This window comes from Tetrahymena thermophila, assembly GCF_000189635.1.
Source record: "Tetrahymena thermophila SB210 genomic scaffold scf_8254552, whole genome shotgun sequence".
Classification (NCBI taxonomy): Eukaryota; Ciliophora; class Oligohymenophorea; order Hymenostomatida; family Tetrahymenidae; genus Tetrahymena; species Tetrahymena thermophila.
Window position 1 is genome coordinate 78,893 of NW_002476323.1, and position 25,843 is coordinate 104,735.

At 21.5% G+C, this 25,843-nt stretch overlaps 9 protein-coding genes across 9 annotated transcripts; 2 read left to right on the forward strand and 7 right to left on the reverse strand. All coding sequences in view use genetic code 6, as the record gives it.

The window, feature by feature from the left end:
* Window positions 1-1,453: 1,453 nt before the first annotated feature.
* On the reverse strand, window positions 1,454-1,861 carry TTHERM_00794150 (cofilin/tropomyosin-type actin-binding protein; the record flags this gene model as incomplete). The annotated part of the gene is made up of 1 exon (XM_001020934.3): window positions 1,454-1,861. One exon carries the CDS (start codon window positions 1,859-1,861, stop codon window positions 1,454-1,456), a length of 408 nt encoding a protein of 135 aa, XP_001020934.1.
* An 804-nt stretch (window positions 1,862-2,665) lies between these two features.
* On the reverse strand, window positions 2,666-6,173 carry TTHERM_00794160 (zinc carboxypeptidase family protein). The gene is made up of 12 exons (XM_001020935.3): window positions 5,955-6,173; window positions 5,695-5,831; window positions 5,463-5,597; window positions 5,230-5,322; window positions 5,038-5,145; window positions 4,791-4,981; window positions 4,621-4,734; window positions 4,031-4,560; window positions 3,860-3,975; window positions 3,673-3,803; window positions 3,081-3,614; window positions 2,666-3,001 (listed from the first exon to the last, which is right to left on the reverse strand). Exons 1-12 carry the CDS (start codon window positions 6,010-6,012, stop codon window positions 2,851-2,853), a joined length of 2,298 nt encoding a protein of 765 aa, XP_001020935.3. The 5' UTR covers window positions 6,013-6,173; the 3' UTR covers window positions 2,666-2,850.
* Window positions 6,174-7,043: 870 nt separating this feature from the next.
* On the reverse strand, window positions 7,044-8,027 carry TTHERM_00794180 (antiviral radical SAM protein viperin protein; the record flags this gene model as incomplete). The annotated part of the gene is made up of 1 exon (XM_001020937.3): window positions 7,044-8,027. One exon carries the CDS (start codon window positions 8,025-8,027, stop codon window positions 7,044-7,046), a length of 984 nt encoding a protein of 327 aa, XP_001020937.1.
* Window positions 8,028-8,596: 569 nt separating this feature from the next.
* TTHERM_00794190 (zinc finger, C3HC4 type (RING finger) protein) lies at window positions 8,597-9,752 on the reverse strand (the record flags this gene model as incomplete). Its single annotated transcript, XM_001020938.2, has 3 exons — window positions 9,422-9,752; window positions 8,699-9,314; window positions 8,597-8,642 (listed from the first exon to the last, which is right to left on the reverse strand). Exons 1-3 carry the CDS (start codon window positions 9,681-9,683, stop codon window positions 8,597-8,599), a joined length of 924 nt encoding a protein of 307 aa, XP_001020938.2. The 5' UTR covers window positions 9,684-9,752.
* Window positions 9,753-10,966: 1,214 nt separating this feature from the next.
* Window positions 10,967-13,598, forward strand: TTHERM_00794200 (kinase domain protein; the record flags this gene model as incomplete). The annotated part of the gene is made up of 18 exons (XM_001020939.2): window positions 10,967-10,990; window positions 11,046-11,095; window positions 11,150-11,239; window positions 11,404-11,493; window positions 11,546-11,635; window positions 11,689-11,778; window positions 11,942-12,031; window positions 12,083-12,172; window positions 12,231-12,320; window positions 12,367-12,456; window positions 12,509-12,598; window positions 12,650-12,739; window positions 12,788-12,877; window positions 12,938-13,027; window positions 13,075-13,161; window positions 13,220-13,309; window positions 13,367-13,456; window positions 13,511-13,598. The coding sequence occupies 18 exons, from the start codon at window positions 10,967-10,969 to the stop codon at window positions 13,596-13,598; spliced, it is 1,509 nt and encodes a 502-aa protein (XP_001020939.2).
* A 477-nt stretch (window positions 13,599-14,075) lies between these two features.
* On the forward strand, window positions 14,076-15,733 carry TTHERM_000794209 (kinase domain protein; the record flags this gene model as incomplete). Its single annotated transcript, XM_012798838.1, has 12 exons — window positions 14,076-14,093; window positions 14,144-14,193; window positions 14,280-14,369; window positions 14,422-14,511; window positions 14,615-14,701; window positions 14,758-14,847; window positions 14,901-14,990; window positions 15,045-15,134; window positions 15,192-15,281; window positions 15,337-15,426; window positions 15,490-15,579; window positions 15,640-15,733. The coding sequence occupies 12 exons, from the start codon at window positions 14,076-14,078 to the stop codon at window positions 15,731-15,733; spliced, it is 969 nt and encodes a 322-aa protein (XP_012654292.1).
* An 847-nt stretch (window positions 15,734-16,580) lies between these two features.
* TTHERM_00794210 (hypothetical protein) lies at window positions 16,581-20,334 on the reverse strand (the record flags this gene model as incomplete). The annotated part of the gene is made up of 6 exons (XM_001020940.2): window positions 19,660-20,334; window positions 19,385-19,555; window positions 19,110-19,325; window positions 18,068-18,989; window positions 16,939-17,837; window positions 16,581-16,889 (listed from the first exon to the last, which is right to left on the reverse strand). Exons 1-6 carry the CDS (start codon window positions 20,245-20,247, stop codon window positions 16,581-16,583), a joined length of 3,105 nt encoding a protein of 1,034 aa, XP_001020940.1. The 5' UTR covers window positions 20,248-20,334.
* A 600-nt stretch (window positions 20,335-20,934) lies between these two features.
* TTHERM_00794220 (hypothetical protein) lies at window positions 20,935-23,575 on the reverse strand (the record flags this gene model as incomplete). The annotated part of the gene is made up of 3 exons (XM_001020941.2): window positions 20,935-21,725; window positions 21,847-21,963; window positions 22,030-23,575. The coding sequence occupies 3 exons, from the start codon at window positions 23,573-23,575 to the stop codon at window positions 20,935-20,937; spliced, it is 2,454 nt and encodes an 817-aa protein (XP_001020941.2).
* A 762-nt stretch (window positions 23,576-24,337) lies between these two features.
* On the reverse strand, window positions 24,338-25,690 carry TTHERM_00794230 (small guanosine triphosphatase family Ras family protein; the record flags this gene model as incomplete). Its single annotated transcript, XM_001020942.3, has 7 exons — window positions 24,338-24,460; window positions 24,556-24,609; window positions 24,707-24,786; window positions 24,979-25,083; window positions 25,146-25,203; window positions 25,308-25,435; window positions 25,645-25,690. 7 exons carry the CDS (start codon window positions 25,688-25,690, stop codon window positions 24,338-24,340), a joined length of 594 nt encoding a protein of 197 aa, XP_001020942.1.
* Window positions 25,691-25,843: the final 153 nt, after the last annotated feature.

The window sequence follows — 25,843 nt, forward strand, 5'->3', positions numbered from 1 at the left end:
ATTAAATAAAACAGGCATAGCTAGAATAATTTAAATTAGTAATCAAAAATATAAAGTTAAATAAATAAATTTCAAACATTTGATAAACAGCAAATCATTAATTAACCATTAAATAAATAAATCAATTAATTAATTAAGGTATCAATAGATATATTATTAATAAACTAAAAATTAAGAATAGACCAGTATAAAATTTCAATAAATTTATTACAATATAATAAGATTAATAATAAATAATGTAAATATATTTTATAAAATATCTTAATCAGATTTTTATTATTTACTTTTCTTTAAAAAATCATTTTTTATTTATTTATTTGATTTCAACTAAACTCCACATAATAAGACTAATTTACCATTTAAATTATTTGACTTTATGTGCTCATTTTATAAAAAAAAAGATATTAATTTTTCAGTTGAAAAATAGATTATAGGGTAAAAATCAACTAAAAATCCTATTTTACTTTATTTTAAATCTTAAATACATGTTTTAATCTAAAAATTTGAGATAATCTTATGAAAAGTTTAATGATTTATTGAATTAATACCAACATAATAATTTTATAACCTATATTTTCATTATTTATAAAAAGTAAATACATAATGATATATTTTTGTAAAATTAAGAAATTTCTAAAGATACAAAAAATTTTAAGCTTAGTATTAAAATTTTTTGTTTTTTTTTATAAAATTAAATTATTACTTCATCTTTTATTATTCAAAGTTTTTAAAGAATGAAATAATAAAGAAAATTTGAGTTGATTGATGTGCTAAACAAAAAGATATTTTTCATTTTATTTGAGAATGGTAAATTAGATGGATTGGATACAAATTGCCTTTAAATATTTTAAGGCAAATTAATAAAAATTAATTAAAATTGTTTGTTATGTGTGATTTTAATTTAATATTTTGATGAATAACAAATAAATTTATGCGAATCACTTTTGTTATTAATAAAATTAATAGAAACTTTTTTTTATGAATTCATTTAAATTGATTAATTGGTAATTTAAGATACTATTTTTGATTAATCTTAAAATTTATGTCTTTAATTGATTTGATTAATGATTCGAAACATCTAATCAGACATCAGCAAATCTTATCCACGTTAAATAAATAAAAAATTGATTGTTTATATATAAAAGAAACATTTGCTTTTTTACAAGAATATTTCATTTTATTTCTAAGGAATACTTGCCCAGGTATCTGCCTCATAGAGAGATAGTCTTCTACTGCTATGTAGATAGGTAATATGGCTGGTTTCAGATAAATTAATATTTCAAGTTATGAATAGTTAATGATGGATGAGGTGCAATTAATTTGTAGTGATGTATATTTGAAAAAGAAAGAAATGTGAATTTTTTTATTTTAAAAGAAAATAAAAAATACTACATAGAATAGAAATAATTATAACTATTTTAAATTTAATAGAAATTGATATAAGTATAATTAATCAATGGATCTTCTTTTCGAGTTCTTCGGTATCGAAAGAACCTAAATCATTGCATTAGAGGTTGATAGCGAAACCTTAGATTTTATTTTAGAAGAATGAATTGGTAGTAGCAGAGACCATCTTGACCTTGACTGGGGCAGTATCAGGACACCAGAAGAAATAGATAATCTTAGAGGTGACTCTGCCATCATCGAATTTCTTATCATAATCAAAAACGCAGAAACGAGCATCATTTTGTGGGAGACTGTCAACAAATTGTTAGTAGGTTTCATCTCTAGCTCCAATCTTTTCAATTTCAATGGTCTTGTTATTCTTAGTGTGAAAAATAATATAACGATGTTTCTTTTCCATCTTCATGGCTTGGAATTATTAGAGACAGTCGTCAGCAACTTGTAAGCCGATATCCATTTTTCAAAACTTTATTTGCTTTTTTTACTTTTTGAAGGAATGATTTAATTATGCTATTATTTTTTAATTTATTATTTTTTTATTTGATCAATAAATCTTTATTTTTATAGAAGCACCAAACCCAAACAAAAATTTAAGAAATAAATAAATAAATAATCAAGGCACTTTAAATCATATACTATATTTAACCATGCTCATTATTAAATAATTAGCTTATTCCCCAGAAAATTTATCTGCTACTTACTTATTCAATCACTCTCAACATCACTCATAAATAATTTTGGTTATTTGTTCACAATCAATATTCCCTATACCAGATTAGAATATTCAAGCCTTTTTGTCTTAAAAAATCAGTATATTATATAGGTTAAATATAATGGTGTTTAAGAATCATGTTCAATTTATACTATATATTATGTGTTAGAGTTATATTTAGAGGAAATTGCTTGCTTAAATAATGCTGCAATAAACTCATTTTATACAGGCTAAATAAATTAATTTATCACCAACTCAAAGTAGTAGTACTATTATTATTTTTTATATCTCCAAAATTTAGATCTTTGCATTGATGCCAATAAAATCCCCACCAAAAATAAGAGGAATAAATAAATATTAAATGGCAAAATTTTATTTGATCAAAAATTTTCATCTATCCAATTTTAAAAGCAATTAATTGTGTGAATTCTATCAAAACAAAGAAACGCTCATTATAAATTACAAAAATCAGAGTGTAAATTCATATAAATAAAATAAGTCTTATTTAGTTTTTAAAATTAAAAAAAGGAATTTAAGAGAAAGTAATTATTTGATATTATTGGTTAAACTTAAAATAATTTAAGGTAACAAACACAGAGATAGGTAAACAAGTAAAGAAAGAAGGAAAGATATTTATTTATCATATTTTCAAGTAAACATAAATAATTAAATTTAGGTAAAATAAATAAAAGGTAAGTGAATTAATATTTTTAGGTAATTTAATTAATTATTTCTCAAATTTAAAATTTTTAGGTAAATATTTTTTTCTTTGAGTTATTTTTACTTCTACTTTAAGAAGAATCTTTAAATATAAAATTTTTACTGTTTGCTTCTAATTTAGCTTATTGGATTACTTTATTTATTTTCAGATCTCCTGCTCCAGAGCTATTTATAAAAGTATTTAAAATCTCTTTAATTTATGTATAATGAAGTTTTAAAATAAATTCAATTGAAGATTACTCACATTTAGCTTTTATAAGAAGGTCTGTTCAGCTTTAAATCCATTTTATTTAATTAAGTTTCAATTAAATCAGCCTCATTAAAATTTAGCAATTCATGCTTTTTATTTTCTTTTGAATCAAGTTATCTTTTCGAATTTCCAGACTCCTTAAGTGGTTTTTCTTCATTAATTTAAGTAATAGTTGGAGGTTTTATGCTGATCTTTTTAGATGGTGGTATTACAGGGGCAGATGATATTTTATCTCCTTTTAAGTTGAATTCCATCTTTAGTTCTTAATAGCTTACTTTTGGTTAAATTTATTCTTTCTCACTCTGCTTTCCAGCTATAATTACTGTTTTTTTTTTAAGCTGTTAATTTTGAAGCAGCAACTAGCCTCCTTAAAGAGAAGATTTTCTAACTACAGTAGTGTTTTCAGTTTCATTTATTTAGCTAGACTTTAAACCTTTTTCTACAAATAAATTTAGTATTTTAAAACTTTAAAAAACATTGTCAGAAGAGTTAATATGCCTCATAACTTTTCTTAAGTAGTTTTCGAATCTAATTATTTTTATAATTAATTTAAAGTAAATATGAAATCTAATATTCATTATTTTACCTATATGGTATTGATTTCATTATTTAATAAGCCATTTGCATCTTAAGATTTGTATAAGTTTTATAAGGGCTATTCGGTAATCTAGAAATAGGATTGATTTTATTATAATCAAGAAGTGCCTCTAGCATACCCTGAGTTAATTAAAAACCATTAAATAAAATATTTATAATTAATTTTATTAAAGTACTTCTCCCAAATTTGAGTAGTTAGAAGGAACATACGGGAACTCCGATTGAGATTATTCAAAAGATATATTATTTTACACTATATTTATATTGAGTTCGTTCATTTCAACGCTATTTTCTAATTTATTAAAAAAAAAATTAAAAACTTTATTTATGACTCTGATTTAAATTACCTTCAAAGTGATAGTTTTCAGATCTAGGATACATTGTATTTATATTATTAGGAGAATTATAATTGCATTCGAGAGTGTAGCAAAAAGGAATCTTTGTTTATTTGTATAATGCTACTCTTCCAGATCCTTCTTTAGAAAGTCCATCACTTTTATCCTTAGAATACATATTTCGCTCTGTAAAATTACATAAATCAAATTCAAAAAATGGAGTATTCAACGACATCAGTTTAGTTAATAAGTTTGACTCAACTTAGCTTCTGTAATCCATACAGTTTCCGTAAATAAAGGAACCTTTTTTAGTAGCATGAGCATGCAAATCTAAATAACAGTAAAGTAATCCCTTCGAATTCAGGAACATCAGTAATTCCTTTATTCCATATATTTCAGGTTAGTCCTACTAAGATGGATTTATGTAAAATCTATTTAAATTTTATCCCTAAGAATCAGTTCTGTAATGTCCTCTGCTTACACCGTCAGGATTTATTATAGGAATCATTACAAAAACAAAATGATCTCTTAATACTTTGGATCTAAATTATTCATAAAACAAATTTTAACTATTATTTTATATCTCTAAAATGCTATTTTACCTTGCATCATCTTTATTTAATAATAACTAAAGCATGCCATTAAACACATGAGATCCAGGTACTTCACCTGGATGAACTCTTGTAGATATAAAGACATATTTTTTATCTGAAAACCTAAAGTATTTTTAAAAGATTTGAGCTATTTATTTTTTAATAAAAGCTAAACTTACAAATTAGGCTAATTTAAAAATGGAAAAATTTAATCTTGTGGTATTTATATTTTTTCTTCTAATTTGTTTGAGTGAGAAGATATAGTCAATAGTTCCACATTTCTATATTCTTTTGATTAGATAAGAGTAGTCCTATGATAATATAAGTCAGGACTATTTATAAATTTTTAATCTAAAAGGTCAAGCATATCCTTTTTGCATAAAGAATTATTTTAATTATACAACGAAATTTAAAAACCAATTTTACTTGATTATCTTAATATGACCAAGGATAAGTAAAAGCAAAGTAAACAACTTCTTCTGGGTCTTAAAAAACATGAGAAAATGTAAAATCAATCCCAGTTTCATGCTAAATCTAAATGAAATTATTAATTTAATAATTTAAATTTTTACAGATTAACAATTTTTAAAATAGAAAACAAAGCAAAATTTTAATTACAACAGTATTTGCTACGCTTTAAGCAATTCTTTACCAGCTGTTTGTATAAGAGGATTTATAAACAGGTTAGTGACCCTCTCTATAAAGTTTTTACTGAGTTTAAATAAAATAAAATAATATTTAAAATTGAGATATCATATAAAATTCTTTCTTCAATCTAAAATAAATTTTTGTTTATTTTTTGTAAGTTGAATCAATAATAACTTAATAATAGATAATTAAGCAATTTATACTTGAAAATTTGTATTTTTTATTGTTATATAGACAAGGTTGTTTTGAGGAACTCCTGTTACAGAAAAATAGAACCAAGTCCTATACTTCATTTCTTTTTATGTCATATATGCATCTGGAGAAATCCATACATTAAACTAATTTTATTTAGAAAATATATATTAGTTAATACATCATTTATTCCAATTTGGTTATTTTAGCAAACTATTCCAATTATTTTTAAAACTCTCATACCTAGTTGCCAGGAGATTCATAATTTCTTTCTACTTTAAGCATGTTACCACTATCGAAATCACTATTGAATATAATAGTTCCGAACTACTCTGAAGTTCTTTGGTAGTGAACATTTGGATTGCAAGTTACTGGAAGCCCTTTAATTAAAATAATGGATCAGTATAATATTTTGAAGCATTCTAAAAAATAATAGCTAGAGTATTCAAAATTTTTAACAAGATGCTTCTATTAATTGCTTAGAATAAAAGATATTTGTTTACCTTCTATGATACCATTTGATGGAAGACTGCCTTAATACTACTTATTTAAATTCTTCATTTTAAAAATCGAATTATCTAATTATAACAGAGTATGTATCCTCAGAAACTTGCTTAATCTTTTAAAAAGTTGTAATACAAATTTTTTTAACAAACTTAATTATTTTGATTTTTTTGATGAATGAATTAAAAAGTACTTCTATCACATTCTCTATACCACCAAAATTTGTTTATAATATAAAAATTAATTATTAATTAATTAAAGACAAGTGAAAAATCATAGAATTTTAAACAAATTGCACTAATTTTTCTTTGAAATTTTCAAATTAAAACTATAAATACGAAATTTTTCAGTTTTGATTATAGATTTTAGAAATTTCACCTAATTTTCACTTCTAATTAAAGTTATTGTTTAATCATAAAAATCAATTTTTAAAAAAAATTTAACTTTCATGATTAAAAAATATTTATTAGACTTATTTAAGAAATTTAAAAAAAGACTATGACAAATTCATAAAAATTAAATAGGTTACAATAGAAATATATAAAAATGATTAAATATTACAATAAATAAATTAGCAGATTATAATATGAATTGATTAAAATAATCAAATATTTACTATAAGATTAATTTACTAGTTTATTGATTCATTTATTTGTTAATAAATTTTTTTATGAATTTAATTTTCAAATAGTATAGTTTAAATTATAAAAAAGATGAGTTGATCATTAATTAATAATTAAGCAAATTATAATAGATATATTTCCGAAAATAAAACAATTAAAACAAACAATTTTTTAATTATTTTGTTATTTACTTTCTTTTAATTTTCATTTTTATTAAAAAAAAAACTAAGACAGATTTATGAATGGTTAATATAATTATAATAGAAATATATAAAAATAGCTCAGGTATTTTTATCAATAATTAAGGATTATAGTAGTAATATGAAAGTAATTTAATAAAAATATATAATATACTTTAGTAATTTATTTATTTAATTTTATTTTTGTTTTATAATTTTATTTTTTTTATTAAATTTTATTAAAAATTATTTTAATTTGTTTTAATATAAGTTATAATTAAGACTTTCACCATTCTAGTTCATTTTTATGTTTAGACCAGACATACTTTCCACCTCTTCTTATAAAAGCTTTATGGTCAAAACCAGATTTATCTAATGCTGCTTCAACACCAACATCTAAAATGGAAAGAGAAGGCTCTTTTTTTCCATTTTAGCAATTTAAAAATCTCATTTATTCATCTAAGATTAGATAACTGTCCTTCATATCTTCATTATTTTCAGCAACAGGATTGCTTGCCTTGTGTCTGGATATAAATTAATCAAATTATTCTTTTGAAACGACCATTTATTCTGCATTCCTCAAAGCATTGGCACCAGCATTTTCACCATCAATTAGAAGACATTAGAAAACTTTCCATCTGTAAGGATTTAGCTGTTAAATATAGATATTCATATCTTCGTTATATTATCTTGAAGTCACAACAGTGTTTATCTTAAATAATACATCGTATTTATAACACCAATCTCGTATTTTATACATTTAATCAATATGAGTTTTTTTATTTGCCCTTCTTCCGATATCAGCTAAAGCCTATTCATCAAAGCTATCACAAGAAATAGCTATTATATCTAACCATTTGCCAAAGTTTTTAAACCATTCTTCGGTTATCAAACTTCCGTTAGAAACTATTGTAACACTTTCTAAATTGAGCTATTCTTTACAATACTAAACTAGATTTCCTAAAAATATTGGTTTGGTGAAGGGCTCTCCTCCAGAAAAGTTAATTTTCTTCATACCAGATTCTTTAAGCATTTTCAATCCTTTTTTTGCATTTTCTTCATCTAAGACAAAAGAAGTTTTAGCTGTGTGAAAACAAAATTTACAAGCATAGTTACACTATCTAGTAAAGTGGTAGTTAATACTTTCCCTAAACAGTTTGTCTTTTTTTAAAAAAAACTTAGCCTATGCAATCTTAATCAAAGCAATTAAAGTTAAAGAAATAGCAGTAATACAGCAAAAGATTGCTGTTAGATTATATGTTCCTATCATTTTTCTGTTGATATTTTAATTTATTTAAATTATTAGCAGTGTATTATTGTAAAATATGTTTTATAAAAAGTAGAACCTATTATTTATTTAAAATTAAACTATGAAAGTGAAAATCAGTGTATTTTTCAAAGTCTAGTCTAGTCTACATAAATGATCAAAAGAAAGAATTAATATATAGATTTAATTATGATTTCATAATTAAGTAAAAAATTATAAAATATGTTTAAACACTTATTTGAATGAAATTCGCGTTTTTAAAATAAAAATTAAAATTCCTATTATTAGTATTAGATTTTTAGATTAGTAAAGGCACTGAAAAAATGCTCAATTCTTTTATTTTTTATAAATGAATATTTTGATTTAGAAAAATAAAATTCAAATATTTACAACTATTTATTCAAAAATAAAGAAATAAAATGGTTTTAAGAGTGAGTGAATGGTAATAATTATAAGATAGACAGACAATATTTATAAATTTTGAAAAATAAAATAGTTTTATTATAAATAGTTTTTTATTGAAATAGATGAAGTTATGAATTAGTAAATTTTTGATAATTATTATTAGGTAATCACTGTTTTTGTAGTAGACCCTTTACTTTTTCTGTGTCTAATAAACTTTTATAAAATAGTTATTTATTTATTGCTTGTATATTCAAATTTTTAAAAATTACTTTATATTTAAAGGTAGCTTTGACCTATAGTAGTCATATTGGAGAATAGTTTTATACATTAATTATTTTTTTAGCCTAATGTCAAAGTCGACATTTTTTTTTCTTAAAGGATTAAACTTTTTGCATATTTTTTAATGATACTAAAAATAGTGAGCTTAGAATTATTTGTTGCAGTTTATGCATATTCTTTTATTATAATTACATTTTTCTATATGCGCATCCAATTTGCAGAAATGGTAACTTTCTTAGCAATGTATGCAAAGAACCATTCTATACTAACAAACTAATAAATGATCTTACAGGTCTTTTCTCAATATTGGTTCTTTGCAACCTTTGTTAAGACATTTAACCTATTAGTATTAACATTTTGAAATATGATTTTATCTTTCATCATATTTAACTACATCTTAACAACCAGATTTGTAACACTTAACTTTAACTTTCTCTAATATCTTCTTAAAAATAATTGAACTTTTTTTATACAAATGCTACTTTCCATTTAGCAAAAGCACTTGCTTGTTATTTCTACAAGTAGGGCAAACGTTTTATGATTTTTTAGTAGACCATTCACTTATGCAAGAACCACAATAATTTAATTCACATTGAATACAACTCACTTTTTAATTAAAAGGAAAAAGATTAAATGCATATGTAATTAAAATTTTAAGGTGCAATCAAATTGGGAATTATCAAAAACTTTCAACATTAAATAAAAAAATATACTTGGATCTTCAATTATACTAAGGCAAATTGGGCATTAAAGGTCTTAAATAAAATCACCAATCTCATTTATATTTGATATTTAGTCTATATCCACCTTATTGAATACTTCAACTTAAACTTCTAATTCGCTTTCTTCAATCTTAGGCTCTTATTGTTTTAATAATTTTTATTAAATTTGATAATTTTAATAGTGCATCAATAATTCTATTTCATCATTTAAGCTAAGAACTTCTTATTCAATTTCAAAGATTGGTTAATCCATTTTATGTATTTTTTTTTCATAATAAATGATTTATAAAAATATATTATTTATTTAAATTTTCAAAACGATATTAATGCTTTTGCTTAACTATTTTTTATTTTCTCGTATAAATATAAAGAAAAATCTATTAACATATAGGAGTAATTAATAATTATTTATCTTAGCCAATAAATCAAAAATATAAAAATTCATTTTCATATATATATATTTGCCTGTTTGCTTGTGATTAAAAAAATGCAAATATAGTTAAAAACATAAAAGTTAAAAAAATGAAATAGATAAATTGATAAACCAATCAATTTTTATTATTTACTTAATAATGATACATAAATTCACTTTTAAGTAAAAATTTTTTATTTAAAAAGAAACAAATTTTTCAAATTTATAATAATTAATTTTATAACAAACAAAATAAGATAAATAAATAAATAAATTAAGTATAAAAGTAAGACTAGGAAGCTTCTCTTATCTTCTAATCATATTTTTTCCTTTTATAAAAAAATTTTTTTTCTTAAAGGAAAAATGAATTAGAAGATAAGAGAAGCCTAGTTTTAATGCTATTAATTATTAAATTATTTTAATTATGTAATTATTTTGTTTGTTTATCTGTTATTGTGTTTATTTGTATTTTCTTTTAAGAATTTACTTAATAAAATAAAAAATATTCTTAATTAATTAATTTATTAATTTGTCTATGTATTCATCTATCTATAAAAAATCGAAAAATGTTTAATAAACTATTTTTTTAAGAATTTTTTAAAATTTTTATTTATTAATTAAAATTTTCTTTATTAATCTATGTATAGTGCATACTCATTAATTAAAGTTATCTTTAGAAAATTTTTAAGAGTGGCCAATTTTAGAGAAAAGATTTTTTGTCAATTAGCATTAATGTTTGTAAAAATTGAAAAATAAATAAGCAAATTTATAAGATATGCCTACTTTTAAAATACATAAATAAATTATTTTTTTTAAACTTACTAAATATACTTGAACACCCTTCTTAGATAATTGATATAAATTTTCTGTTTATACATCTACGTATAAATAGATAAATTATGCATAGCTTTAGAATAATTTAATAAATTAATTTTTTTAAAAAATATTTTATTTTGGTTATTTTAGCAATTATTTAAAATCTATCTTTAAAAAATTTATTAATAACTATACAAAATATTTATTTATTTATGGTTTTAATTATTAATTTCATTGATTTTATATATCTTATTTATATTCTCAAGTTTTAAAAAATTAAACAAATAAAAGAATCATAATAAAAATTAATGAAAGCAAATTCAGTATGTCTAGTAAATTAATATTTGTATGCCTAAAAATGCATATTAATATTTTTTAATGATAAAGTTAGATGATTTTTATCTTTAGAAAGTCGTGGAGCTCAAAATTAATTTTACGTATTCATTCATTTTTTATTAAATTATATTGATTTATTATTTTTTAAACTAAAGGTTGCAAAACATAGGATAAGAACATTTATCTTAGTTGTAACGTGTTATTAAAAACGCTTAAAATTTAGAAGCACTTTATTACAGATTTGAGTAATGCTTTCTTTTTGGTTATTGAATTTAAAATAATTAAATTAAAATTATTTATTTATTTAAGGCTTTTTTTAAAAAACGTCTTAAACTTCTTACTTAAATTTTCCTATACAGAAATTTGAATTGTAAAAAATTATTCAATTTATTATTTTTTTTAAATATAGCTTTAATGATAATATTGAAGAAGTATTATAAGTTGTTTGTGATTCTATTTTTGAGCATAAAAATTTAAATAGTTTGCACCTATAGCTGTTGTAATGATCAAATTTTCATTAATTAATTTATTTATTTTTAACTATTTTAAAGAAAATGTTAACTAAATTTTTCTGCTTTATAAATGATGGAAAACAAATTATCTAAAATAGAAAATCTTTAATCACTAACATTAAATTTGAGGTAAGAAGATTTATTCATTCTCAATAATTTAATTTATAACATTTCATTATAAGGTACAACTTCTCTAAATAAGATGGATCTTTGTTGCTTGGTAAAATCATAGCTAACTGTGCTCAATTACAATATTTAAATTTGGATTTAAGGTATTAATTAAATTTTATGTTTTACAAAAATCTGAATTTCTTTATTTTCACTTTCATTACAATCAACTAATCAAAAAAAGTATTTTAGGACAATTTTTTTTTAAATATCTTAATTGAAATTAATATCGAAAATTCTAATTACATTTTTAATAAAATAATAAAGCTTTAACAAAATGGAAGCAGAAGGCTTTTTGAGTTTAACAGAAGGGATAAAATTATCCTAAAACTTAAAAAATTTGACTCTTTCATTAAGGTTATTTTAAATAGATTTTTTTTTAAATATTTAAACTATAAATAATTACAGGGAAAATCAAATAAGATCAGATACAATTTATTAATGTTTAGCAAATATAGGTTAGTGCTAAAAGTTGTAAAATCTCTTTATTGATTTCAGGTAATTTCTTTCCTTTTTTATATAATTGGAAAATATAAATCAATCATATTAAAATAAGGGAAAACTATCTAAAAGATAAAGGATTAGTCTATTTAGGTTAAGGCATGTAGCATGTATCACATATATAAGAACTAACTCTTTATGTCCAGTATTATTTATTTAAGTTTTATAAAAATAAATAAAATTATATTAAGTAAAAATGCTTTTGGAGATCAAGGGCTTTTAGAATTAAGCCAAGGAATATCTTTGTTAGTTAATTTAAGAAAAATAGCTTTGGATTTAAGGTTTTTAAATTATTTAACACTTTTCTTTAATAATTTTAATATTTTTAAAAAGTTATAACAAAATTCAAAATGAATCTACAGAAAGTATTCTTGAAACTATTTGGAATCTTTAAAACTTAGAAGTTATTATTTTTGATGTGAGGTAAAACCACTTTTTTTCCAAATATCTGTTTAAAATATCCAATTTAAATAGTGGAAATGACATAAACGATTCTATATGCTTCAGTGATGTACCTTGTGATAAGTAAATAGAAAATCTGAAGCACTTGCAACTCAATTTTAAGTAAAGAATTATTTTCTAGACAAAACATAATTTCTTATATTAAAAAAGCTTTTTAAGATTCTAAAATTGGCCAGCATTATAATTAATTTAAAGAGTTATAAAGTATAAGAATTTGAAATTTCTCTCCTTAGAAATGTGGTAATATTTAAAAAATAGCAAACAATAAAGTATTATTATTTAAAAATATAACATAAACAGTTGTGATTATATAACAGATGAAACAATTATTGAACTTTCAAAGTCTTTTAAGAACTTAATTAACTTAAAAACCATGATACTTGATTTTAGGTAAATTTTTATTATTTAAATTTAAATTTAAATTTAACTTTTTTTAGTGGGAACAGTATTCGTGAAACAGGAGTTGCCTCATTATAAGAAATTTAATATTGCAGTTAAATAACTAAACTCTATCTTAATCTAAGGTTTATTCTACTTAAAAAGAATAATTAAAAATTTATTTTATTTTTATTAATGATTAAGTGGTAATACAATCAATTCTGAAGGAGCAATATCGATTGGAAACACAATATCTAAATTACTTCAAGTTGAAGAACTAAACATTTCATTTTAGTAAAATTAATTTTAATTTTCAAAATATTTAAATATCTATTTGTTATATAATTTTAGCAACTGTAATTTTAGTGAAAATGTTTTTTATGAAATTATGAAATAGATTTACAAATGTAAATCATTAAAACTTTTTTAAGTCACAGTGAGGTAAAATGAATAAAAACTTTTTGTACAATTAATTTTTATCATAAAATTATTTAGATAAATTTAACAAAAGTTGCACTTGCAGATAAGAAGATTCTTTATGAAATTAAATAAACTAGTTTTAATGAATTTTTCATTTAGATGAAAAGTTAAAGTTAAATGTTGCAGTTTCTTTGAGAGATTAAATAATTTACATTGTAAATAAATAAATCGTCATTTAAAATATTATTTGAAAAATTAAGTATAAATTGTATAAATAAAGTATTTAAAAACTTTTATTTATTTTGAATTTATTTTAAGCATTTTAAATTTTATTTAAAAATATTTTTAAAAATAATTTAATCAATAATTAAAATTTATTGTTTTTACTTCATATTTAATGAAAATCAAATAATTTTTATTTTATATTCCTATCATATCATATCACTTCAAATCTATAAAATTATCAAATTATTTGTCGTTTCACGAAAATTGTTTATTTAGTAAATATTTTTTTATATAGAAAATTCAATCACCAGATTTTATCATAAGATAAGATATTATTTATTAAATTAAAAAAAATTCTATAAGAAATTAATTAAATAATAATTGAGTGCAAAAGTAGAAGATAAAATCAAATAAAATGAACTATTTAAGTGAAGTAATAATTTGAAATCAAACTAAAGTTATATTTATTATAAAATTTATTAGATAAAAGAAGAGGATATTCCTAACTTAGAGGAGATAAAATTAGATTTAAAGTAAAATTTAATAAAAGAATAATTTAAATACTTTATTTGATATTAATGATTTGTCTTACAGTTTTAAAAATGTGATTTTTTATTAGAAATAAAGGGATTAAAGACAATAAAGCAAATGAGTTAGGGTTGTAAATTTCTAAATGTATTAATCTTGAATCACTAGTATTATAGCTACAGTATTAAAATTTTAAAGCTGTAATGTTTAATGATAAATTTGAATTAAATTAGATAAAATTTGATAACAAATGAAGGTCTCAAATAACTATTGATGTAATTAACGAAGCCAAAAAAATTAAAATATTTAGAACTCAATTTAAAGTAATTAATTTTATTAAAAAATGAAGCAATTTTTCTTTATTTAGTGTTTTAAGTACTTAAGTACAAATATTTTTTATTGATTTAACTAAATCTTATTTTATAGCGAAAACCCTCTTGGAGATGAGCTTGAAATCGTGGGAAAAGAATTGGCAAACTTAAAAAATATGACAGACTTATTTCTTTACTTGAGGTATTATAACATTTTTTATATCTTAGCCAAATGTTTATTACATTTTTATGTTTTAGAGAAAGCAAGATTTATTAGGAAGGAGCTTAAAATTTACTCAAAGAATTAAATAATTGCAATAATTTAAGCTAGCTGTACTTAGATTTAAAGTAAAAAACATTTAAAACAATAAAAAATTATAAAACTTTTAATAATTTAACAGCAAAAATTAATTAGGGAATAAAGGTTTAATTTTGATTGGTGACGAATTATCTAAATTTTAGAGTTTATAATCGTTTTCTTTACTTTCGTGGTAAATTAATTTTATTAATTTTATCATTTTATAGAATTTTATTAAATATGTTAGTGAGAATCATATTTATGACGAAGGTGTGATCAGCTTATCAACAAGCCTGTCTAAATGCTTAAGTTTAAGAAAATTGACTCTATTTTTTTAGTAGACTATATATTTATTATTTACTTTTTTATTAAATTATAATGACTTTTTAAATAGAAAAAACTACATAGAAACAGGAGGAGTTTGCTTTTTAGCAAATAATATTTCTAAACTACAAAATCTAACTTTCTTATAAATTAATATTTCGTAAGTTAAATTAGCACTGCAAATATTCTTTCTTATTAACTAAATATGAAAATAGAAAAAATTTAATTTATAATAATGCTGTTTAAGTACTAGCAAATGAAATTTCAAAGTTATAGAAAATTGTTTCAATTTCTTTAGATTTATCGTAAATATAATAATTATTTATTTTACAATTTAATCATTATATTTTTAATATATTATTTTAAAGAAATAACTTTATCAAAGACGTTGCAGCTCTTTAACTAGGTAGAGAAATACAAAAATGTAAAAACCTCAAAAACATTCAGCTTTGCTTTTGGTAATAATTTATATATATGAAAAACCATAAATAAATAAATCAATTAATATTATTTATTAGGGAAAACCCAATCAGTGAGAATTGTATAAACAACTTGTAATAAAAAAATATGTCAAAGATAAAGAAATTAGTAGTAAATAGCATTCTGATTTGATTGTTAATTAAATCAAAATTAAAATAAATCATTAAAAAAATCTTTCATAAATAAAACAAGAATTTTTAAAATGATAAATTATTGAATTTTATTTATCACACCTTAAAAATTAAAAATAGCAAAAATTTAATTAAAAATGTTATAAATTTATTTTTGAATTAAATAATTCATTTAAATAATATTAAAATAAGCTTAGCTATATAAATAAAATTCTCATATAAATAATAAATGAACATTTTCTAATAAAAATGCTTTTTGAAAGCTAATAATAATTAAAAATTTGATTTTATTTCAATGAAATCAAGATTAAAAGTATATTAATATAAAAGTAAATATAAATTTCACATTATAAAATATATAATTATATATATAAAGTTTATATATACTATACATGGTCATCGTTTGAGTTATAAAAACGATATGATTGATATTTTTAAATTTTTTAATAATTAATTTTTAATTCGTAAAAATATTTTTTTTTAGCTATTAGATAAATAAATGCTTATCAAGTTTGTTTTTACAATAATAATTGTCGAATTTGGCACCATTTTAAACTGAGTGCTCTTTTAGAATGAATTTAATTTTTTCGTTATTTACTCCACTAAACATCTCAACATAAATATATTACTGAATTTATTAGACTGTTTTAAAATTCGAGCAAACTGGCATTTTTTTTCTTCAAAAATCTAGTAAATACACAAATATTAAAATTAATTATAAAGAAAAACTACATATAATATAGTGAATTTTTTGAATGATTTATTTATTTACATTTTTTTCTATTAATTTATTATAGATTTTTTAATTATAATTATTAACAATAATTTATTAATTAATTATCGCTAATTCAGTATTTATAATGCTAGAAGTTTCCATCAGATTTTACTTTAATATCTTGATCAGTTTCTGTTTTGTTAAGATAGTTATTTAAAGAAGTAACTATCATTTAATCAAATTAGGAATTTATTATTGATTTTTTTGAATTAATAACTTCTTCATTGTCATCAAGAAGATTTCTTTCTTCTTTGCAGGTACTCAACTCATCAACTGGATTAAGATCAGAGCCTTAATCATCGATTGATTATTGATTTTAATTAACTTTATTAATAATATTTGCAGATACATTTTCTAATTACAGTGTTAGTTTGTCTTTTAACTTTATAAAAATAAATTAAAATAAATGTAAAAAATAAAAAAAAATTTACTTAATCTAACTTTTGATTCTATTAAGGTATAAGTGTCTTTTTATCTCCTACTTGGAACTGTAAATTTAATTTCATTTACTATATTTTTTAAACATCTATATTGTCTTTAGAGTCTTTTAGAGTATTTTTGTTTAGTAAATCATTTCTTTTATAAATTTTAGCAGCATTTCTTTTAAATCTCTTATCATCTGCAACAGCTAGCAATTCTTATTTTGGTTCCATTATTATTGGTGACTCACAAAAAGTTACTTATTGGTTTTGTTATTTTTATTTTTTATTAAGCTATCCAACTACATCCACCTCATCTAATTAGGATCCTAAACTTCCTTAGCTTCTTAAAGCTGCTTTTTACAGTTAAGGAGGATGAGGCTGCATTTTTTATTTTTGTTAAGCTTGAACAAAAGACTGTTAGGAATTTTACTGAACTATACTTTCATCTATTAATTTTATTTCTGATTGCACTTTACTTTACTGCTTACTTTGCTTTTAATTCAAAACAGAGCTCTATTGCTAAAAATTACTACCAAAAGACTCTTCAATAACTTCAACTTATTAACTTGACATTAATGATCCTACATTTATTGTTTGCAGTTCATTGTTTTCTTTATTTTACTTATCTACAATAAACGAATTAGGACAACCAAAAGAGTTTATTGATGAATAATGCGATTATTATTAAGGTATATTTGAGCCCTAAGGCCTCATAATATGAGAGTCTTCTTTTATATTGTAAGATTAATTGTGATAATTTTAAATAGGCTATTTGCTATCTTAACTTATAAAACTATCCTTTTTAAGAACTGAAGGAGCAAACGAAGGTCCTTAAACTGATTCTTAATCCTCTTCAAACTAATCATTATTATATTTATCAGAATCATCACCTCCATCTTACCTTTTTTCTAATAAAAATAGAATTACATATTTATTATTTTTTTATTTACAATTTTTTTTGTTGTTAATTATCAACAAAAGTTTAAGTTTCCTTAGTTAAAATTAATATTAGATTATGAACAATAACAAAAAATGTTTAATTATTTGCCTTTTTTTTGTTGAATAGATTTATTTTCTATTTAAAAATTCAATTAAGCATAAATTAAATTTTCAAAGTATAATTTAAAATATTTAGTACCTTCAATAACAGAAGATGGAAGATCATTAAAGCTCCTATTTGGATCATAATTTTAATCAAAAGAAAATCTGTTGAAATTTGAGTGTTAATTTTATTGAAGATTTTCAGAGTTTTACACAGAACTTAAAGGTTAAAGTAAGTTTTTAAGATCAGATTATTAAGTAAGAATTTTTTGTGAAAGTTTATCCATATGGGAAGAAAGTCTGTCATAATTAGAGGTTGACATGTTTTCTTAATTAACTATAGCACCAATATATTATTCTAAATAATCACTTTGCTATGATTAGTAATTAATGTTTTCTCCACTATCATTTCTTTGCATTAGTTATTCATCTTTTCCATAAAAATTATTATCTAATTTAATTTTATTAATATGCAATTTTTTTATTTGATTTTATTATGAGCTTAAAACTTCTTATAAGACATTATTCTATTTTTCGTTTGAATTATTTATAAATTTATATGCTCTAGACCTGCCAAAGCTTTTTGATCTCTATGGTTAAGCTATAACCTATGCAGGATTTTATATTTAAAATTATTATGCAGAATTTTATTTTTGCTAACTTTAATGTTAAATTTAGTTGGTATTATTAGATTAATATGCCGATGCTATATTATTTTAAGATAACTGTGTTTATTTTGATCCTCTTTATGCACTACTTTTCTATCTTTCTCCATTGACATATACATCAGTTTTTAGAGATTCAAAATAACCTTTAGAATTTTACTGCCTCAAATTAGAGTAAAGACTTTATCTTTCATGTGAAATTGATCTAAAATTTGCTCCTGGAAGTATATTGCATTTAGTATGTTAAATAGTTTAACTTTCATTGCAAGAGTTAATTGGATTTGAACTATCTCTTATTTACCTCCTTTTTAAAACACTATGATGGCGTCCAGTAGACTTACTCTATCTTTATTCCTTTTCAATATTAAAAGATTGTTTTGAATAATTTCATTTTTAAACAAAAAAAGAGATAAGATTTTAAAGTATTTTTTAATGAATTTATAAAATAAATTGATTTAAATTTCTATATTTTACTTGTGGCACATAATAATTTAAAATTTATCCTGATTAATTTAAGATTGGGATTTAATTCTATGATCTCTTAATTGCTTTGTTACCATATATTTGCATTAGTTAAATATTTTTATCTAGCCTTTCTTTACTTTTTTTTTCTACAACAATACGACTACCTAGATCAGGATTTTAAGCTAAGAATAAATTTTATAGATTTTGAGGATTGTCAGGCATCACCTTTTAATAATAAATGATTAATTAAAAATAATTTTATGGATATATAAATAAATTAGTACAAAGGCAGTTTAAAACTCTATACTGTTATTATCTTTATTAGTCTGTTAATTATTTTATTTGCAAACTGAATTGTACTAACTAGATTGATTAGGTGGTTAAGGTATATAGCTTTATGGAGGTGAATTCATAGATGGACGCTTAACTGAGTTTTTTCTAAAGCTATTTTTCCCCTATATAAATGAATAATTATTGATATCATGAAATTATGAAAAAAATACATTTCTTCTTATTTTCAAGAAAAGAAGTTAAAATTTCTAACAATCTAATTGATTACTTTAGATTTAGATTAAGAAATACCTTCCTAAGATGGTGGCGGCTGAAGTGAATTATACTATATTGTATTATATTCCTTTGCATTTTAATTTTAGTGATTTAATGTTTGATATTAAGCTAAATTTCCCATAATCTATTCTTATGTTTTTATGCTTTCGTTCATATCATAAGTGATAGAATTTTGATTACTTTTAGTGGGAGGAAAGAAATTCATAAAATATTTCTCATGAGACAATTTTCTGTTTATATATACTTTTCCCTAAGCGCTGTTATTTTTAGATGCGTTTCTACTTAAATTCGGTTCTTACTTTGCATAATAAGATGGAGTATTGATAATATTTTAGTTGTTGATATTTTCGATATTAGCCTGTTAATTAATTTGGTAGTAATTAATTGATTGATTGTTAGAATTACTACCATTATTTGCATTTTATTCATTGATAAATGTATTATTTATGCTAAACTATGGGCTGTGCATAATAATTGTTTAATTATAAACACTATTTGCATTAGAGTTCTAGTTTAAATTGGTATTAGTTTATGAATTATTATGATATTTCAATCGTCTTCTGTCTCTAATACTACTCATTTCGCTTTGTAATTTCTTTGTACTTAATTATATCGTAATTCGTTCACCAATATTTAAGTTATTGAATGATTCTAAGTTTCTTAAATAATTTTAAAGATTTTTTCACATTCCAAAAGATTGGTTAAAAAATTTTTTATAATACTTATACTAATTATACAATTTGATAATTAACAATTTAGATAAAAATTTTCATCATTTTATCAAGCATTAACTAAGTTAATTTAATACAAATACTTATTGAATTAAACTATTATTAATTCATCTTATTATAAATACAAAATGAAATTTATGATATGAATTCCTAAATAATTTTTATAAACAAAAACAAAAAAATATATTTTTCTTTTAGATTTTTTAATTTGAAAAATTTATGTTTTTACTTTTATTTAACTTTAAAATTTAGGATTTTTGAACTAATTTATTATTGATTATATTATCCTATAATGATAAAAAGATATTTATACTCTAAATTATAAATTTAACTTTAAAATTACTTTAATTATAATTTTTATTGAAAACGTGAAAAAATATTTTTATTTTTTCAAACTAAAATAACATTTAAGTATGAAAACAATGATATCATTTCATTTAATAATTAAAATAAATAAAAGAAATGATTAATTTTTAATTTTGTTTAGTTTTAATAATTAGTTGACAGAATATCATAAGTATTAATATAATAAACATTCACTTAGCTTATTTAATATTAGCAGATTATTTTCTATTAGGTTTATTTTTAGTCTTTTATTGAAGTAATTTAATTCTATCTTAAATTTATTTTACTTTATTTTCTAAATCTTTGTTTATCTTAGAAGCATCTTCTACTTACATTATCATTTATAGCTTTTTATCATACAATTTCTTTTTTTACTCTTCAAGCTAGCTTTTTCTTTTACTATATACTTAGTATTTACTCTAAAATTGAGCATTATAGGCTTAGAGCTCATTTTATAGCTTTTCATTTTCTATTCTAAGTTCAGATATTTGATTTTCATAATCAGCAAGAATTTTATTATGTTAAATTTCATAATCTTTACTGATAATTATTGATTAATTAATTTTTTTTATATCAACAAATTCATCCATTAATTTATCGTACATTTATTTGCACTCTTACTCTTCTTATTGATGCAAATCTTTATATTTATTTATTTCTTAGCTATGCAAATTATTTTTTTTTTGAAATTCTTCTTCCTTCTTTTAAAAATCTTCTGGTCTTTATTCAATAGATTTTAATTCAATTAGCTTCTCTTTCAAATAAGGCTCTCTCATTGATTTGTGATTATCAACATTCATGTCAATTAATCTTTAAATTTCTTACATATAATCTAATCTAATTAAATTCATATCTAAATCTAATTTAATTATTTTCTAATTATTTCTAGCTAAATCAATCAGAGAAAATCCAGATGCATCTCCTAATAAGTTATGGCATAAGCTAATTTCAATTATCCCTTAATGTGATTTAAAAGCGTCAGCTAAGTTTCATAAATAGTTAGAATTTAATAAAATGTTTATGAGGGTATTTTTTAAGTTTTTTAAAATAATTTTTTAAAAATATTTAATTAATTTTAATGGCTTTAATATAAATAAAATTACACAAAACTTGACCTCCGTAATCTTCAATGGCACACTTTGATAAATCTAACATTTTTAATCTTCTGTTTGTAATTAAATTTGGGTCGTATTTCATACTCTGGGCGATCATTTCTGCTCCTATATTTATAATTTTAAATAGCCATTTTATTTAAGTAATAAAATATAAATTAATCTTTTATTTACCTTAATCTTTTATGAAATTTTTACTAAGGATTAGAGATTTAAGACTGTTATTTCTAGACAATCCAGTTGCTATAGATTCTACTACTTCTGGGTAGATGCAGCAATCAATCATAGAAAGATAAGTTATATTTGAATTCTCTTACAAAAATTGTATAATTTCAGGTAGTCCTCCTCTTAGATTATTTTAATCTAAAATTAATCTTTCTAAATACTGATTTTTTTATATGCTTTCAAAGAAATTATTTATGCCATCAGATGTTAGCTTATTGTTAGAAATATCTAAAATATTTAAGACACACATTTTTAATCCAGGCTTAAGCAGCTCTCCTATTTTTGTGATCGATTAATCTCCTAAAAAGTTTCCTCTCAAATTTAATTCCATTATTTTAGAGTGAGAGAGTATAGATTCAAAACACTAGCTACAGTCCTTACCTATATCATTTTTAGAAATATCTAAGCTTATAATAGATCTATTGGCTGCAAAGCCTTTGCTTAACGAAAATAAACCCTATGGTCCTATGCAGCAGTTTTACATTTTAAGGAATTATAATACTTCAGTCTAGGCAATATATTAGCTCAAAGCAATGCAAGCTGAGCGAGAGAGCCTATTTCTATTATAGCCATCATAGCTAGATATATCGAGAGATATAATATTTTGATTTAAACTAACCATTTTTACTACTTATTTAATACCCTCAGAAGTGATATTATTATTAGATATATCAAGGTGAACAATGTTTGATCTGCGCTACTTATTTAAAAAATTACATAACAGCTAAATGCCTTAATCACCGAAATTATTTTTTGCTAACAGGAGTTTGCTGAATTGGTATTTTGACTTTGAATTGTTTTTTAATAGTTAAATGACTTTTTTAGATGACTAAACACCTAACTAAAGTTCTTATAAATTTAAGCTGCCTTTCTTTATTTAGCTTTTGAGCTTATCTACAAATTTGAATAGTTATTAAGGTAGAATTTTCAACTTATTATCAGCACATTTCGCTTCAAATAAACTGAAGACATCTTCTATTTTTAAGGTTTTCCACTCAGATAACTCTTCTTCTAACAACAAATCATTGTTATCATTTTAATTATCTCTATTTTCGTCTTCACTGCTGCTTGAATCAGAATACGAATCTTCTTATACAGAATCCTTATCTTCAGCAAACTCAATACCATTTTAAAAATATTTCTTAGCAGCCTCAAGGGTTCTTGGAGATAATTGATCACTGTTTCTAAATGTTTGGGATGAAAGTAAGCTTTATCTAGTAATATCAAGAATTTCTCTATCTACCTAATTAATTTGGCTAGTATTTGCAAATTAATTAAAATTATTATACTTAGCTATAGGAGAGTTAGATTGAGTTGAATAGCTATCTTTTCTTTTCTAATTCTACTAGCTCTTAGTTTAAAAAAGTTTAACTTATTGCATTAAGGGAGAACTAATCCTAAAACTTTTAGATGATCTTGTCTAAGCATCATTAATTTTACTGCTTTATTCAATTAGCTGCTCCTTTAAGCTTACAACTTTCATAATAGTATCCATTTACTTTTATTCTTGTTAAAAACTTTAAAAATGAATAAGCAATCTATCTAAGTCTTTATTTATTTCGAGTTATTTACTTGAATTATAAATTTTAATTTTTAATATTTAATTAAGAAGTAGAAATAACTCAATACTTCTTTGTTCTTTATCACATCAATAATTTTTTTCATCAAATGAATTGAAAAAAATTATTAAAAAAGAAAATAAAGCTCTACTTTTTTATAATTTTTTTAGAGCTTATTTAATAATAAAATATGCAGTAAATTAAGTTTATTTATTCATAAAGTATGCATGAATTTAAAACAAAAAAAGCCTGATAAATGTATAATATTCATCAAATAAATTTTAATTGATTTAAGACATATTTTGGAATCAACTTAATTTAAATTTGGTGAATTTTACAAAATTTATCATTAAGTTTTTCTAGTTTTTATTAATAAATAAATTAAAATATTTAAGAAAAGACAGACAGACAAATGCTTAACTAAAAAATTAAAATTTGATTAAAAAAAATAAAAGCTAATAATTAATAAAATAATTGATAGAAAGATAGATAGATTGGATAAATACTCTATATAAATTATGAAGATAATTATTTATTGGATAAATTGAGAATCTACTAAATGAATTACGCAAGAATTAGATAATATTTAATAACTTTATATTAATTGTTTATTAATTTTTTTTTATAAATCTATATTTTTCATTATATTTTTAATCTTTTGTTACTAATTTTAAATGTGTGCTGTGTTGTGTGTTTATTCAACAATTGCAGCCTCCTCCCTATGGTCTTTAAACCTAATTTTAAAATCCTTTATTTGATTATGGCTTTGTTGGATTAATATCTTTTTATTCTTCTTTCTCAGCAATTTAAATAAATAAACTCTATTATAATTTTAATTAAAAAAGTATTAATCACTTAAATTTATTTTTGATGTTTTATAGAATATATTCTAATTATTATTTAGAATATTGTTTACCTCAATATTTTGGTTTTCCTTAGCACTTGTGTATTAAAAGATGGCATTTAATTCCTATTAAATAATTTATGGGAATATTTTTAAATTGATAGATATTATGTTTGATAAAAAATCAATAAGCTATTATAAATTGTAGAATTTGGTTTTTTACATTTGCGTACTATTTAGCTTCATCGTATTTAACATCTTCCCTATCAATAAGATCAACTTTGTTACCAACTACTGCAATGGCTATTTATTAAAAACCAATATCATTATTTTCAAAAATTAATTAATAAAAAGCTATTCCAAATATTTATCTCTTTAAATGAGTTTAAAACAAAGTTATCTATGAATTATATGAATTAGACATATTTTTTTCTTTGTGGTACTTGAGAAATTAATTTTATGAATTCGCTAAAATAAAATAGATAAATAAATTACTGATATTAGCAGGACCATGTTCTCTAAGTTCTTGAACCCATTTTTTTAATACATCAAAGGAGGCCCTATTGGTGATATCATAAACAATCAAAGCTGCATGAGTATCTTTAAAATGTATAAAAAATAGAACTCAAATTCTTTTATTTGGCTTAATAATTAATTGTTACCTCTATAATAAAGAGGGGCCAATGATCTGTATTTTTCTTAACCGGCAGTATCCCAAATCTAAAAGAAATAAGTATTATTGATTAAAAATTTTCATTCTGATAATCGTAAAATTAAAATTGGTGCTTTCATTAAAGATCTAAAATATTATATTTATTTAATACCTAAAATTTGTAGGTTTTATCACCCCTGGTCAATACTTTTGGGATAAATGAAGCTCCCAAAGTTGTTTAAGAGTTTTCATCAAAACCTTTGTTTGAGAATCTATTCAAGATACTTGTTTTTCCAACACCTTTTTTAAAGAAATAACATAATAAACTTTAACATAGTAAATCATTAAGCAGATTCATTCAACTTATTTTTTATAAATTGCACATTTATATTTGTGTATATTTAATAGTGCAAAATCAAATAATGAAAAATGATGACAATATAATTCCAAATTAATTATAAGCTTTTAATCCTGCTATTTAAAAATATGTCGTAATTGATGATAATTACCTGCATCACCTAAAATGACAACCTTGATATCTCTTGCTTTTGACATATTTATTTATAAACTTCACTTTTTAAAACTTCGTAAGTACTTTTTTTTTGTTGGTATTAATCCTATTTAATAAAATTACTATTTCAAAAATTAATATTAATTTTCTGCTTATCTTTATTACGTATTCATTCATTTATTCTTATATTAGTACTT